Source organism: Durio zibethinus, chromosome 16 (assembly GCF_047325235.1).
Source record: "Durio zibethinus cultivar Kanyao isolate XHJ-2024 chromosome 16, ASM4732523v1, whole genome shotgun sequence".
Classification (NCBI taxonomy): Eukaryota; Viridiplantae; Streptophyta; class Magnoliopsida; order Malvales; family Malvaceae; genus Durio; species Durio zibethinus.
In genome coordinates this window covers 21,001,397-21,018,099 of record NC_143177.1, presented here as the reverse complement: position 1 = coordinate 21,018,099, position 16,703 = coordinate 21,001,397, and the positions used below count along the sequence as shown (strand labels likewise).

Sequence of the window (16,703 nt, the reverse complement as noted above, 5' to 3'; positions counted from 1 at the left end):
AGTGGATTAGGTTTGGAGTAGGCCATTTTGAGTTGGGCCGAACCAAATTTATTTGTGTTTTCTTATTCTTGATTTGAGCTTGTTATTTTGTGTGTGGTTGCTGCGCGTGGGTGTTGTTTTTCCCAACACTTTATGCACCGCAATGACCCTGTTTTCTTTTTTGATTGAACCCTTCTCAAAGGTTTTCTTTTTTCACTAATTTAAGGATGAAGCCTTAAATTTTCTCTGTTTACAAATGGAAAGGAAGACGTATGCCCCACTTGTTTCCCATTCAGGAGCAAATCCGAGGTTAGCATCTATGAAATAGTATCTGAAATATTTATATGCCAAAACATTGATGCACGTAACTACTAGAAGGTCATTGTACGTTTCTCTCAGAGTTGTTTAGGCACAGATGTACAAGTCACATGTAAGCACTGTGTTAAGCACATAGTGTTCAAAACCCCGCCTTTTGCATCCAGTCACGGAAACAGCAGCCATTATAGCCCAAGGGGACTCATATACCAGGTCTGATTACACAAGCCACAGGTTCAGCGCTCGCGTCAAACCTGAAGAGACAATCATCAACTCCATCTTCACTGTTCAACCTGAAAACAACAACTTGACCTCCGACTTCACAATGAAACCTAAAACCAACAAGACCACCACCACGATCAGACCTGCCATGCTTTCCTGGCAAAACCTCATCAAGGGCGGACATCAATGCATACATTGACAGTGTTCTCTATTGTCCTGCTACAAGGAGGAGCTTACCAGTGTTTTCTGCGTTTTGTCCAGAGTAATGATCTCCTATATGCTTGAAAAAATCCTTTGATTCTCAACTTTGGATCAAGGTATAATCAATATTTTCTTGCTGTTTGGTCAGCTTGAACTCTTCCCACCTTCAGTCATCTTATTGCTCAACATTCATGAGTAACCATAAACAATTTTCCACGGACATGCATAAGCCTCTGCATATATTAACAATTACAGTAGAATTTACAAATCAAAACCACATACAGATTCGGATGGTTTGCAGGGTGTAGATTTAAATATGTTGTTCAAATTTTTAGTGGATATCTTCATGGATTTGATCATGTTGCAGTCCTTCTCCCTTCTTTCCAGGTCCTGCTGTGTTTGTTTCATGTGCCTGTTGCTCACCTGCTTATGTTTTTGTGATTAGCTATTGCAGTTGGTACTTTCATTTCTGAGATCACCGGATGGCTCATGACTTAATTTTAGTTCTACCAATTAAGGTAGTAGTCCGACTTATCTTATAACAAAGTTGATTTGGGAATTTTCTTTTCAGTTATGAATTATACGTGTTACCCATTTTATATATTTATATGTCTATATTTAAATATACATTCATTATCAGAACACGAATGGATAAGGCACGTTCGAAACTAGAATCAGCTTAAAAACTGAAAGATGTGTGGACAACTTTACAACAACCTCATCTAAACAAAACGAATGCCTCTCACTCTTTCTCCATCCTCCAACTTCTCTCTCCTCCCTCCCACCCCCAATAGAACCACCCATCGTTTCTTCAAGTTCAGTATTGCCCATGCCTCCACCCAACTGGCCCCCAAACCTCCACCAGTCCTCAAGACAGCTCCTGTCATCGTCATTGGCGCCGGCCTCTCTGGCCTAGCCGCCGCTACCCGTCTTAACTCCGAAAACATCCCCTTCCTCCTCCTAGAGGGTTCTGATGGCGTTGGTGGCCGCGTCCGGACCGATGTTGTCGATGGCTTTCTCTTGGACCGTGGCTTCCAAATCTTCATTACTGCCTACCCTGAAGCTCAGAAGCTGTTAAATTACAATGAGTTAAATCTCCAAAAGTTTTACTCTGGTGCCAGAATTTACTACGATGGTCAATTCCACACAGTTGCTGATCCTTTGCGCCATTTCTCGGACTCCCTTTTGTCCGTTACAAATCCCATTGGGTCAGTTCTTGATAAGCTGCTTATTGCTTTGACGAGGGCTCGAGTTTTGAGTAAATCTAATGAAGAAATTCTGACTGCCAAAGAGGTTTCAACTATTGAATTATTGAAGAATATTGGCTTTTCAGATTCAATGATTGGAAGGTTTTTCAGACCCTTCTTTGGTGGGATTTTTTTCGACAGAGAGCTTGAAACTACTTCAAGACTTTTCGATTTCGTCTTCAGATGTCTAGCTCTCGGCGATAACACTCTTCCCGCTAAAGGGATTGGTGAAGTTCCAAACCAATTGGCAGCAAAATTGCCATCCGATTCAATCCTGTTAGACACCAAAGTGGTTTCCGTTGATTTTGAGGACTCAAATTCACCGTCCGTGAGATTGGAGAGTGGCCAAATTCTCAAGAGTGAGCTCGGAGTAATAATGGCGATTGAAGAACCAGCTGTTGATAAGATTTTGGCGGGAAGGAAACCAACGGCCCTAAGAAGACCACCCCGAAGTACGGTTTGTTTGTACTTTTCAGCAGATCAGTACCAAATTCCTGTTCGAGACCCTGTCCTGTTTCTGAACGGTTCAGGTGAAGGGATCATCAATAACATGTTTTTTGCTACAAACGTGGCTCCATCTTATGGCCCTTCAAACAAAGCTTTGGTATCTGTATCATTGATCGGGTTGTTTGAGGATACCTCGGATGATGATCTGAGGGCTGAGGTGATCATGGAGCTTTCAGGTTGGTTTGGAGCTGCAATGGTTGAGTCATGGAGGCACTTGAGAACATATCGGATTGGTTTTGCCCAACCGAACCAATCCCCACCAACAGATTTGATGAAAAACCCTAACGTTGGACCGGGTCTATATTTGTGTGGAGATTATATAACGTCTGCTACTTTTGATGGAGCTCTGGTTTCGGGTGGAAGAGCAGTGGAAGCTTTGTTAAAAGACAGAGCGTTGGCTCGGGTTTGAAAACCCTTATTTTGGCTTTTATTGAATCTGACAGCGTTGTTTAGTTGCAAAAGTTTCTTCTAGATAAATCCAAATTTTTCATGAACATCGCTGGCCAATGCCATTCATTTCTAGTGGTTACTTTTGAGAAGATAGGGTAGTGAATTAGGGTTCATTTGACAAGGTGTTAAAGACGCGTTACATTTATTCTTTTATGATCTGTAAGACGTTGCATTTGATAATTTTTTTTTAATGCTTTCGTCATGTTATCGGATGAATCCTTAATTGTTACTAAAAATTAAAGATTAAGATTGGGTAAAAGTTTTTTAAAAAATAATACTCCAATAACGAAGTTCAAAAGTAAATTTTACCACTAGTATTATTTACCAAGATGAAAATTTGGATGAAAGCCAGTTTTTTTTTTTTAATTCCTAAAACCATAACCCTGGGTAATATCACAAAACAAACTCCTGTAGAAAATTTTTTAGAGGACACGTCACAACAGGAGCAAGGACTTTCCACATAAATGTCGCTGACTTTTTTTTTTTTTTCTCACAAAGTGTCACTTACTCAGTGTCAATTTTTTTCACAAACATTTCAATATATGAAATTTAGAATTTGAAAAAAAGAAAAAAGAAAAAACTAGTGAAGTATTAAAAGAACAGGTAAAAAGTGTTAGCAGGATTCATATCAGGCAGCATCTCTCCAGTCTCAATAGCAATTACCTGCATCCCCGGGGATTGCGGTGAAGATTTGACGAACAACGGATTCAGTTCATCAGTTTGGCTAAAACTGAAAGCAAAAGTCGCCGCTTTCACTCCGTTGTGAGAGGCGAAGCGAAGCGAAGCGAAGCATAGCAGAGGCCAAGGATTAAAGAAGAAACAGAGAACCAAAATGGAGGACGAAGCACTGAACCCACACTCAACTCTCTACGAGGCCTACAACGAACTCCACGGTCTAGCTCAAGAACTAGAGGCTCCCTTCGACGCGCCAGCGGTGCTGGTCGTAGGACACCAAACGGACGGCAAAAGCGCGTTGGTCGAAGCCCTCATGGGCTTCCAATTCAACCATGTTGGTGGCGGAACCAAGACTCGCCGACCCATCACTCTCCACATGTCTTACGACCCTCTTTGCGACGTCCCATTGTGCCATCTCGTCTCTGATGACGACCCCACTCTCGCCCACGAAAAATCTCTCCCCGAAATTCAGGTTTTTAAAATTTCTTTCCTATTTTTTGTTAGCAATTCAAGATTAAGTTTTAAATGCACCAATCAATGTGATTTTCCTTTTAGGCCTACATTGAAGCTGAAAATATGAGGTTGGAACATGAGCCATGTCAATTCTCAGCTAAAGAAATCATCATTAAAGTGAAATATAAACATTGTCCGAATTTGACTATTATCGATACTCCAGGGCTTATCGTTCCTGCTCCGGCTCGAAAGAACCGTGCTTTGCAGGTCTTTTCCCAACCCGCCGAGTATTTCTAGTTAATTTTGTTTCTTACATTTCTGTAATGTGATGGTTTTGTTGGTGGTGACATTCAAGCAGAGCCAAGCGCGTGCGGTGGAGTCCTTAGTGAGAACAAAGATGCAGCATAAAGAGTTCATTATATTATGTCTTGAAGATTGTAGTGACTGGAGTAATGCAATGACTAGAAGGGTTGTAATGCAAGTATGTATTTTTCTAGTTGCCTAGTGCTTGTAAGTGTTAACTTTTTAGCACAACGAATGTAGCTTTCTGGTTGTGCAATGCTTCTAACTTGGGTGGGTTGAGAATTTAGGAAGGTTACTCGTTCTTTATAGGGTCAAAGCCAAAATACTTCTCTTCAGGTCAGGTGTCTTTTAAAGAAATAGCATGTGTGTGTGTGTGTGTGTGTGTGTGTGTGAGAGAGAGAGAGAGAGAGAGAGAGAGAGAGAGAGAGAGAGATTGAATATTCTTGCATTTAAGAGTGAATTCCTTGAGGAACTAAACTACCAGTGTTGGAAGCAATTTCTACTTTTGAGTTGTTTGGTGCTGAGCTTTTAAGTCGTCTAGCAGCAAACATAATCTTTGGCATTCCTTATTATAACTAGCTTTAGCTTTAGCTACTTAGTTTTCTGGTGCTATGAACTACTCCTGTGGAAATGCAGAGAAATGAATTGATCCTTTTAAATCATTTATATCAGTTATGATGATGTTTCAAAGCTAAACTTTTTGTGGGTTGATACTTGGTTCAGATTGATCCAGAGCTTTCGAGAACAGTCATTGTCTCTACCAAGCTTGATACCAAAATTCCTCAGTTTGCACGTTCTTCAGATGTGGAAGTCTTTCTCTCACCACCTGCATGTACACTTGATGGTTTCATATTGGGTGACTCTCCATTCTTTACATCAGTGCCTTCTGGAAGAGTTGGTTCTGAGCATGATTCTGTTTACAGATCAAATGACGAGTTTAAACAGGTTTGGTCCTGCCTTCAAAAAAATCATGGAGTTGGTTATGGTACTGAGATTTTTTTTTTTTGTGCCATAAGCTTAGTGTTGTGCTGATCAATATTTTTTTTTCCTTCCCTTTTCTGGTGGATAATGTAGTTTCCTGAGGAAAATATTTAAAGGGTCATCCTGAATAAAAATGGCTCAAAGCAAAGAAACTTAAAGAAAAAATTTAGAAATTAGTCAGTAAATCTAAAATATGAACTATCTCCACACTTTACATTATGCTGTATTGGGATATTAGACCAAAGTCGATCCATTCATTCTCCCTCCTTTGATTTTGGTTCATAGTAAAATTGAAAATTATTAATATTTGTTATTTTTAATGCAGGCAATAGTTTCTAGAGAGATGGAAGATATAACATCTTTGGAGGAGAAGTTAGGACAGCAATTGTCAAAGAAAGAAAGAAGTAGAATAGGTGTAAGCAAACTTAGGCTTTTTCTGGAAGAATTGTTACAGAAAAGGTATGCATGTTTTATTCCATTCCAATCAAACTAACCAAGGATGTTGAGACTTGTTATATCACCTAACTAAATTTTGGAAAATATATGATTGCAAGGTACATGGATAGCGTTCCATTGATAATTCCACTTCTTGAGAAGGAGTACCGCAGCGCAACAAGAAAGTTAACCGAAATAAATAAGGAACTCAGGTTTATTGTTGAGCTTACTGAGAGCATTTTTCTTTTGGCAATTTGAGAAGGATTTAATTAAAACCTTTTGATTGCTGGAAATAAGATGATGATTTGCAGAGTATGGAATCAATATCTGATTTGTGGTTTTATTTTTAATAGATCTTGATTGAATCCTTTCTCTCTAATTGCATTGCATTGAATTTCTTTTTCCTTTACTATAATCAATTCTATTAATTTTTTCTTCATATGCAGCACTTTGGATGAAGTGAAATTGAGGGAAAAAGGAAGAGCTTTTCATGATCTATTCCTAACCAAGGTTTCTATGTACTATTATGTCTTTTTTCTCTGTTGCATGCATATCTTGTTTCTTCTTGTTTTCCAAATAATGTGGGACCCTTTGAAGGTCATATAAATTTGCTAGGGATGAGAATGCATCCCTATCATATTTGCTTCTTATCATATGTCTGTCTTAGGCTTCAGATATTGTTCCTGTGAATCAGTGAAATTGCATGTACAAATTCTCATAAATATGCGAGATATTGGCATTGCTGATTTTCAAATTGTCATTCCAGTTCATGTTATGCATTCTGACTGAAATATGCTTTATTAATCAGTTGTCACTGCTACTGAAAGGGACAGTTGTTGCACCTCCAGATAAATTTGGTACTTGAAATATTTCTATTGCAGATATCACTTGTTTTTATAAATTAAGTTGTTCCAGATTATTAGCTGTTTTGCTATGAGTCATTGCAGGTGAAACACTGGTAGATGAGAGAACTAATGGAGGAGCATTTGCGGGTGCTGATGGTCTTCAATTGCCACACAAGCTAATACCCGTAAGCTAAATAGATGATTGACTTCAAATATTCTTGCAAACTGGATTCTTTTATGTATTTCTTGTTTTTGGTTATACTAATGTCCTGGATATAATCAGTCAAGTTTGCTTTTCACTTCAATCTCTAATTTATGCTGATTTTTCGAATTGACTTGACCAGATCTCCTGGTTTTAAAATGATGTTTTCCTTTTTTCCTCAATCCCTCATAAATACAATGAGTGGTAATCCGTGAGCAAGAAAATTTTGCCAGACTCTGCTAAAGTGGGTTTCATTGGTATTTAGAATTCTGGAATGCGTCTTTATGGAGGTGCACAATATCATCGTGCCATGGCTGAATTCCGTTTTATCGTGGGAGGGATAAAGTGCCCTCCAATTACAAGGGAAGAAATTGTCAATGCTTGTGGAGTCGAAGATATTCATGATGGAACAAACTACTCAAGGTATGATCTACTTATGGCTTATCATCCTTCTGTTGCTAATTGTTGATTTTCATCTCATGTGCAACAAACATTCTCATTTTATCTCTTTTCCATCTTTTTATTTTGGAAATCAGGACAGCTTGTGTTATAGCTGTTTCAAAGGCTCGTGACACTTTTGAACCTTTCCTTCACCAGGTGACAATTGATTTTAGCTATCCATATCTTTCAGTTACTCTGTTTCTTTTCAAGTTTCTCTGTTGCTTTCTTGTTGTTAACTTAATTAATGTTGGGCAATACTTTAAAATCTGAAACTTAAGTTTTTGAAATGATGGCTAGCCTGTTTGTTAGATCCTAGATCCATTTAGTCCTTGCACTAAAATTACTAGGTAGTAACATTTAGGGCAGGAATAGGCTAGCTTGGGCTCTTTAATAGGAAGATAAAGGGTAAGCTTTTCAACCAGGAGCCTTTGGCCTTGTAGTAATGTATCCCTCTTAGTTGTTGGAGAGTTGTTGGTTCGATTTTCAGACCCACCCCATTAACCTCCAAGGATTCTGCCCGTAGAAAAAAAAAAAAAAGGGTAGGCATTATGTGATCATCCCTGAGATGAAATCCAGGTTCTTACATCCTAAACATCACGAGCTGGGAGGATGTATGATGGTCCAAAGGAGCAAGGCATCACATTAAACAACCAAACTTGACTGGTTAAGAGTTTTAATTTTGGCTGCTTGATATTTGTTATTAATGCCCAAACTGACAGTTCTTTTCCTTGTATAGTTGGGATGTAGGCTCTTGCACATTCTGAAGAGATTACTTCCTATCTCTATCTATCTTCTTCAGGTTCGTGCTCCTTTTGTTTTGCTTTGTTTTGTTTTTTTTTTTTAATTTTATGTGCTTACAGAATGTAGGGCTATCATATAATTAAATGTTGCACTTCTTTGTATTATAATTTATCCTTTCTAATATTTCCTGATTTCCAACAGAAAGATGGTGAATATTTAAGTGGACATGAGGTGTTTCTCAGGCGTGTTGCTTCTGCTTTCAACAACTTCATTGAATCTACCGAAAGAGCTTGTCGTGAGAAGTAGGCCACTTTCCTGTTGCCTCTGTTACAATCCAATTGTTTTCATTAACAATAATTTGCAATTCGTATAGTTCAGTAATTTGTTTCAGTTTCTGTTCTTTCTGTCAATCGCTTGATGGTGAAAGTACTAAACAAAGCATAATTTTTTTTGCCAAAAAAAAAAGCATAATTTTGCTTGGAGCTGTTTTTGTGATCAAGTCATTAATTTAATTAAGCTGTTGAACTCTATAAACCATAAAGAATGTAGTTTGAAATTTCTTGACAAATGCATTCTAGTAATTGTTAGCTTTATAGGTGAGATGATGATCCAAGAAGAGTGAATTGGATTTCTCCAAATTCTTCCCAAACAAATGATTTCAATATAATTGAATGGAAATTAAAACAATAAGCACTTTTGATGAAAATATAATGCTAACAATAACAATTAATGAACCTAAAATCAAATATAAACAACAATAAATTGTAAGGAGATAGGGATAGAGAAATCAAACACAATGATTTATAGAGATTCGGTCCTTCTCCACAAGACACTTATGTCCTCTCTCTTGGTTGTCCACACCAAGGCTTCAATCTACTAATTGAAGAAAAATTCTTACAAGATACAAGCCTATCTTGTACTAAATCTCTATCTTTTTCTCAAAGCTTAGATAGCAACCTCTACCCTTACAATATCAAGAGGATACCTTACCTCTTGTTCTCTTCAACTCTTGTATATCAAAGGTAATTTTTCAAACAATTGAACAACCTCTCTAAGGCTAAGTGTTTGCTAAGTTTAAGTACAAGAAAATGATGAATAAACAACAAATATAATTTGGATACAATAAATACAAAGGTATGGACTTTGAAGTTCTAAAAACTCTTGATTTTTTGAGAGAATGAAAATATGGCTTGTTGGCTCTTGCTCTCTTGATTCATCAATCTTCTTGGTGTGTTGGAGTGCCCAATTTATAGAGAAATTGAAGAAGTAGCCGTTGGGGAAGCTTGGAGTGAAGAAATGCCTGTTGGAATCATGAAAAAGTAGCCGTTGGTGTGCTTGCGCCCAGAACTGATCGATCCCTTGCTTGAGGGGATCGATTGGTTCATGTTTTGAACCATTTTTCACTTGAAAACAGTCTAACCGATCGATCCCTTTTTGTAGGGGATCGATCGGTTAATGGGGTGATCGATCCCCTATGTGGGGGGATTGATCTCTTTTCTGGATTTTTAGTCTTGGGAGCATTCTGTTTGAAAAAGCAATCGATCCCTTCTAGAAGGGATCGATCCTGTCTATGCTGGGTGATAGTCTCTCGTTTTGCACTTTACTTACTAATTTGATCATATCTTGAGTTAGACAAATCCAAATTACAAACCGTTTTAAGATTTAGAAACTAGACTTAAAATCATATGAAATTCAAATATTAAAACTTTGTGAATTAATACAGAAAAATAAAATAAGTTCAATGTTAAAAAACTTTGTTCTTGTAAAACAGCTTTCTTAAGTTAATCTTTTTCTCAAAACCAATATTATCAAAATTGTATTAAGTCCAAAATAAACAAATTCACTTTAAAAACAACAATTGGACTTTTATTTAAGCTCGAATAAATAATCTTTAAAGATAGATTTGGTTTGAGAAATATGAAACCAAGAAAAGTTTATTTAAACTTTGAAAATCATATTATTTATTTAGTACCAAAATATAAAACTTAAGAACATGTACTAAATAATTCTTTTTCAAAATTTTGATTAAGTTTATTTGTCTTTAATATTTTGTCATTTCAAAATAAAGATTAATTCAAGGCTAACAGTAATTACTAAAACAAAGATGATGAAGTTTATTAGTCACTAAATATTACCCAGTGTTTGATATTCGCTGCAGATGCATGGAGGATTTAGTGAGCACAACCCGTTATGTGTCATGGTCCCTCCACAATAAGGTCAGTTACTTATAAGGCACATAGTATTTCTTGCAAGTGAAGCCACCAAATTAGTCTTAAAATTTACTCTAGAAAAGGTCTTATTTCTATTCTAATGTGGTGAATGGGCATTGTTTGTTGCGCATGTATTCCACTGTAACTTTTGCCATAGAAAAAATTCTTACAGTTCATCTACTTTGTTTTGGTTTTATTTTCTTTTTGCCTTTTTTTAGTTGTTCCATATTGCTTTAGGACTTGCATCAAATCTTAAAATTTAAAACTAGATGCATAAATATTGTTCTGCTCTGTTGGTTAATCTGACCTGTTGCTCTGTCCATCTTGCTTTGTATGTTGAATTTGCAGAACCGAGCTGGGCTACGTCATTTTTTAGACTCATTTGGTGGAACTGAGCCATCCAGTGTGGTAGTCAATTCTATATCTTCTGGTATTTCCCAAGAGTTATTGCCTGGGTCAGTTGTTGCAGAGAAGCATGACACCAAGCCAAGAGCAGATATAAAGCTCAATCATCTATGCTCTGGCATTGATTCAACCTCTTCTGCTCAGACAGCTGAAACAAAGCTTGCTGACCTTCTAGATAGCACACTTTGGAACCGGAGACTTGGTCCTTCATCAGAAAGGATTGTTTATGCATTGGTACAACAGATATTTCATGGCATAAGAGAATATTTCTTGGCCTCTGCTGAATTGAAGGTGTGCTTATTTTTAATAGTTTTTCTAATTATTTTTCAGCTCATTCTTTTTCAAAGCTAATTTCTTATTAGTTATATGCATATAAATGGAACACTCAGTTTGTTGCTGACTCCTAATCACTCTCTGTTTATTTGATTTTTCCTCACTATTTATGTCAAATTTTTGCAGTTCAACTGTTTTCTTCTAATGCCAGTTGTGGACAAGTTACCTGCACTTCTCAGGGAGGACCTAGAATCTGCATTTGCTGATGACCTGGATAACGTATTTGACATCACCAATCTGCGGCACTCCTTGGGCCAACGAAAGAGAGATACAGAGATTGAGCTGAAGAGGGTATTCCACATCTCTTTAATTTCTTTTCCAACTGTTAATCCTGGCATGCTTCTTTTCAAATTGACTTGTTATATGTAATGGTGATTTTGCAGATTAAGAGGCTCAAAGAGAAATTCAAGGTAATACACCAGCAACTTAGTTCTTGTCAAAGAATACCAAGTTTGTCGCCTGCTTCTGATTGATTCACGGTCCAAATTTGATAACAAAATCAATCACTTAAGTGTGTATGGTACAATTGCATGTACCAATGAGTTTGTTAACCTCCAATAGTGAAAGATATGGGCAGGACAGGAGTCTGTCATGATCTTGGATCACAAACGGTTATCAGTTAGCAAAAGTATTCCTTTTAGACTCTTAGCGGGACAGTGTAACAACTGTAAGTTGGTTAAATGGATGTGAATGTCTTGTTGCCTTTCATTATTTGATGAGTTGATTCTGGCCCCTAACTCTTTTGAGGGTACTTGTTTATGTGATAATTTAATACACTGAAGTCGGACTGATACCAAGTTGATTCAATTCTAATTTTCTATTCTGATCTCTTAATCAACTGATTCTAAAGTATTGGATCCTTTTCTTTTTCAATTTTATACTCAACAACTCAGATGATTTTATATTTCATTTTTCTCTACAGTAAAAGATGAAAGGACTGATCTGCATCTCTTGATACTGGTCTGGCTCTAATTTCATACCTTGTCTTATGGACAACTGAGTAGGCTTACCATTTCAAGTTGTCATGTTATTCATCACAAGTTAACAGATTGTAGTGGGAATTTCAAATGATGCAGCTTCTGGATCTTATATAGTAGACATCCACATCATAGAGAATTTATTTTGCAGAGCACTTCTTTGAAGCTTTTTTGATAATAAGATGCTTAAAAGCAAATAAAGGCTGAGCAATCTGTGGAATTGGATTGACATCCATCTTTTAAGAGAATCTGTCCTATGTACTTTGCAATGATTAGAAATTACTCATGAACTGCATAACCTGTTTTTACAGTCATGGTTCCTTTGTTGTGATATTGTCTGGAAGGTAACTCTTGTAGTGTGACCAGTGGAAAGTTTCTTGTCAAAGCTTGTCGAACTATTACTTTGGGTTGAAGTCATTTTGTGGCAAGAAGGATCAGAATCATCAGCGAAGCTATCCGAGTCCTCTGTAATTGCCATAGGAACTTCCACATGAATATCATGGGGTAGTGGAGGAATGGTGGCATCGCCCTGTAGAAGTTGCACAACTCTTCTCATGGTAGGCCTGTAGTCAGGATGGGGATGGCAGCATAATAGACCAAGGGTAAGCACCAGCTTAGCTTCACCTGAATGATAATTGTCGAGTGTGGGATCAATGGCTCTGGTGATCTCTCCTTGAGAATGCTGTTCCCCAACCTAATCCACCAACAGCAGCTCCTCAGCATTTTTCTGGGTCTCAATTGGCCTTCTTCTGCCGGCAACTTCAAGCTTAAGCGTACCATAACTATAGACATCCGTGCTTGTGGTGGCTTTCCCAGTCCTTGTAAGTTCAGGAGCCAAGTACCCTAGTGTACCTACAATGTGTTGTCTCTTGATTGATATCATTTCATAAGTTCTGGCCAAGCCAAAATCCCCAAGCTTGGCATTTAGGTCTTCATCTATCAGGACATTGCTTGGCTTGACATCTCTATGAATCTGATTGCATTCTTCATGGAGGTAGGGCGATGCGTGTGCAACACCTGTTAAAATCTTGTATCGTTGGTCCCAAGTAAGTTTTTTCCCTTTCAGGGGACTATCATCATACAAAAGCTTGTCGAGACTCCCATTGGGAAAGTAATCATAAATGAGGAGGAGCTCATCTTGCTTCCGGCACCAACCATGTAAGTGTACAAGATTCCGGGGCCTAAGTCGCCCCATGCTTGTAATTGCTGCAACAAATTCTTTCATTCCTTGACGAGAACCATTAGATACCATCTTCATTGCCACTTCTAGCCCTGTACTACGGATCACCCAGCTATAAAGTCTCCCAAAGCCTCCAGAACCAATAAGGTTTTTCTCTCCAAACCGTCTTGCTGCAGAGAAGAGCTCAGAATACATGAATCTCCAAGCTCCATATTCAATTTCCCAATCCTCCAGAATCTCATCCCCCTCTCTAATTCTGAGCATGATACGAATAAGCACCAATGATCACTAGAAAAACCAGAGTAATACTTGCTAAAGTCGTACCGTACCTACTGCAAATCCCTTACCGTGAACCATTTTATTAGACCTTGTCTTGAGAAATGGGAGCTTTCTTGGATCTAAATCTTGTGCCCTTGGCCCAATGGTAAAGCTCCAGCCCTGCACATAATGTAAGGCCTTTAGTAAACCAGTGGAATCAGAGAAGCCAACATACATGTACTCATCTAACACCAATGAGAGATCAATGGGGAATGATATCAAAGGGCGGTGGGGTCTCAACATGCCACGAGGAGATATTGAAACATTCATCAACATCTCCTTGCCGTCATAGTCAATCCAAGCTTGAATGGTTTCTCCGCTCTTGAGAACGATAGAGTTGTTCCTGTTGTCATTTATGTCGCTAGCATTGGCGGAATAGTGAGCAGCTGGCTCTGATACGTTGGATATCAGGCTGGATATATCTTTTCCTACATGGTTATCACTGATGTCATGGAGTTCAAGGTTTTGGACTATATCGAACTCCACTGTGAGGAACGACCATGCTGGTGTCATTTGGAAGGCCTAGGTATTGATTTGCAGGACTTGTCTTCAGCTTTTTGGTTGGCATGAGAACAAAGGCAAGACCACGACCTCCAATATCAGGGTACTTTGGAGGGATAGAGATACAAAATTTGTGTTAAATGTAACAGCTGCAATTTCGTTGTTTTTCGGATTACTTATCTTGAATCGTAGAGGAGATGGATAGAGGGCATGCCCAAGAAGCTGCACTAAATCGTTTGTTAATGCAAATATCTCAACGGACTTGATAAGTGAAACTCACTCCATGCTCAAATTTGCTTTGAGGAACCCGATATACGTAAAATTTATCTCTGCATGGACAAGGCCTAGAAGGAGGTGAAACAAGAGACCAAATGCCTCCATGTCTGAATTGTGAATTAGATAGTTTTCCAGGAGAATTCTTGCAACTGTAATGCCTTGAGTTTGTGAGAAGTTTGGGGCAACTTAACTTTCTGTTATTTCTGGACGATAAACATATATTTCTGATGGGAAATCTTGGAAAACTTGAAACCTGGAAAGTTACATGCCATCATTGGAAATTGTGAATGAAATGACTTCAAGTTAGCCAAGCCTCGATGGCCTTAACTTTAGTTTTAAACATTAACAGGGCGAGGAATAATGGTGTAAGAAGTCGGTATCAGAGAAAATTACTTTTTTAAGGGGCAAGTGATTTTTGAGTTTTGTCCGATATATCTTTTTTTAGAAGATTTAAACAAGTTTATTTATGTTATATATAATGAATTAAAAAATAATTTTTTTTAGTCTTTTAATAAGTTTGAATTCAAACAATAAAGAGAAAATATTTTTTTTATCATTTGAATCAATTTCAATCAATCATCCGATGATGATAAAATTACTTTATGAAAAACTAAACTGAAGGACAATTTCATTATTTCGTTTGCTCTCCTAGAATTTGGGATAAAACTGTGCTGTTGGATAGAGTGGAATCAAAATTTACAATAACTGGAATTAATTTAAACCGAAGCATTTCCTTGCAACAAAGAAGAAAATGATGGCAACCACAGACCATCAAGACAAATCCTTACAGATGGATATAAAATAGTAGTTTTCTGTATCTTATACCGATGGTTGTTGTTGACTGTTGTCCATTCAATGGCTTATGAAGGAAAGTATCAGCAACGCCCTTTTTATCTTTATTAGCAAAATTAAGAAGAAAAGCAAGAAGAAATGGCACATACTCGTGCAAAAAAAGGAATTCAAGACAGAGTGCGGAGACAATTATTGTCTGTTTTAATTTAAAAATTTTATTCATAAAATATATTTTATAAATATGAATTTAAATTTTAAGGTCATACTCACAAATAAAAAGGCAAATTATTTGCATATATCAAGTTGGTTAAATGAATTCTTTTAATATTAGATTCTTGATGGGCGTGTCTTGGTCTCTGTTAGGGCTATAGTTCTCTAAGTCGGGCTCCATATTGGTTAGCCTCCCAGGCCTAAGAAGTAAGATTTCTTTGGCCGAGTTTGTGTTTTGTCTTTGTATGATATGGCTTCCATGGTTTGGTAAGGTGGAATTCACTTCACGTTGTGAAATCAGGATGTTCCTTTCAGGTAAAGGATAAGTAAAAAATATCTTTGCATTTATTGTTAGGTCTGACGTTTCATATATTTGTATTATATAAAATATTAAAATTTATATATTTATATTATATTTTATATAAAAATTATGTGTTATAATTTGTGTCTACACAAAAACATAAAATACATTTGTTAAGAGTATTTTTGTATCATAATGGTATAATAGTCTTTTACCATAAAAGATTGGCTCACAATTGAATCAAGGTTATTTTGGTCATTTGATCGAGTTGATATGACAGGCTAAGCTGACGTGATAGATTGACTTAAGCACGCTTCATCCATGCCGGAAGGTAATTTTTCTCTTAACTCTCTCATTTCTATCTTTGAGCTCTTTCTCTTCTCATTTATTTCATTGATTTGAGTGTCAAAGCACAAATGTTGGAGACAACTCTGACATTTGCTACTAATTAGCCTCATATTTATGATTTTAGATTCTTGCCTATTAGTCCAAGCTTAACACCAACACATTAGTGCACTAGGTAGGGTTTTTTTTAGCTAAGTTTAAAATGGCACCACAAAAAGGTGGATGAGTTCAGCCAAAAATTTGGCCAAAGAGCTCGGACTTAGTTCGGTTAAAGAGTTTTGATCGATAAATTACCTTTATAAAGATATAAATGACAAAAGAGCTTGGCTAAAGAATTTGGATTTAGCTCAAATTGATAAATTACCTTTATAAAGATCCAATTCGACAAAAATGCTTGGCCAAAGACCTCGAACTCAACTTGGATCGATAAATTACCTTTATAAAGGTCTAATTTGGTAAAAGTGCTCAACTAAAAAGTTCGAACTCAACTTAACAAAAGAGCTCATTGCGTTAAATTGTCTTTATAAAAGCTTAACTCAGTCATCTCAGCTAAAGAGCCTACCTTGACAAATTAACTTAAAAAAAGCTTAAGTTCGGCAACCTCAGCCAAAGAGTTCATCTCGATAAAATACATTCATAAAAACTTAGTTTCACCTCGGTCAAAGAACTTATCTTGACAAATTACTTTTAAAAAGGCTTAGCACAGTCACTTTGACCAAAAGGCTTGTCTCAGCAAATTGCTTTCATAAAGGCTCAGCTCGGTCACCTCGACCTAAAAGCTTGTTTTAATAAATTACTTTTATAAAGGCTTAGATTGACCATTCTAATCAAAGATTTTATCTCGACAAATTGACTTCA

At 37.1% G+C, this 16,703-nt stretch overlaps 2 protein-coding genes and 1 pseudogene across 2 annotated transcripts; 2 read left to right on the top strand and 1 right to left on the bottom strand.

Moving 5' to 3' along the window:
• Window positions 1-1,103: 1,103 nt before the first annotated feature.
• LOC111298643 (FAD/NAD(P)-binding oxidoreductase family protein) lies at window positions 1,104-2,965 on the top strand. The gene is made up of 2 exons (XM_022893368.2): window positions 1,104-1,235; window positions 1,358-2,965. Exon 2 carries the CDS (start codon window positions 1,453-1,455, stop codon window positions 2,878-2,880), a length of 1,428 nt encoding a protein of 475 aa, XP_022749103.1. The 5' UTR covers window positions 1,104-1,235; window positions 1,358-1,452; the 3' UTR covers window positions 2,881-2,965.
• Window positions 2,966-3,546: 581 nt separating this feature from the next.
• ARC5 (P-loop containing nucleoside triphosphate hydrolases superfamily protein) lies at window positions 3,547-11,756 on the top strand. Its single transcript, XM_022888409.2, has 17 exons — window positions 3,547-4,068; window positions 4,152-4,316; window positions 4,408-4,530; window positions 5,076-5,297; window positions 5,659-5,792; window positions 5,888-5,980; window positions 6,215-6,278; window positions 6,577-6,625; window positions 6,716-6,798; window positions 7,081-7,238; window positions 7,352-7,412; window positions 7,993-8,055; window positions 8,199-8,299; window positions 10,156-10,213; window positions 10,556-10,903; window positions 11,072-11,236; window positions 11,329-11,756. Exons 1-17 carry the CDS (start codon window positions 3,754-3,756, stop codon window positions 11,416-11,418), a joined length of 2,292 nt encoding a protein of 763 aa, XP_022744144.1. The 5' UTR covers window positions 3,547-3,753; the 3' UTR covers window positions 11,419-11,756.
• Window positions 11,757-12,205: 449 nt separating this feature from the next.
• LOC111298343 (L-type lectin-domain containing receptor kinase S.4 pseudogene) lies at window positions 12,206-13,933 on the bottom strand (annotated as a pseudogene).
• Window positions 13,934-16,703: the final 2,770 nt, after the last annotated feature.

Coding starts and splice junctions, on each gene's coding strand:
- LOC111298643 (XM_022893368.2), top strand. CDS start 1,453: ATGCCTCTCACTCTTTCTCCATCCTCCAACTTCTCTCTCCTCCCTCCC.
- ARC5 (XM_022888409.2), top strand. CDS start 3,754: ATGGAGGACGAAGCACTGAACCCACACTCAACTCTCTACGAGGCCTAC. Junction 8,300..10,155: donor GAAAGAGCTTGTCGTGAGAA/GTAGGCCACTTT, acceptor TATTCGCTGCAG/ATGCATGGAGGATTTAGTGA. Junction 10,904..11,071: donor TGGCCTCTGCTGAATTGAAG/GTGTGCTTATTT, acceptor AAATTTTTGCAG/TTCAACTGTTTTCTTCTAAT.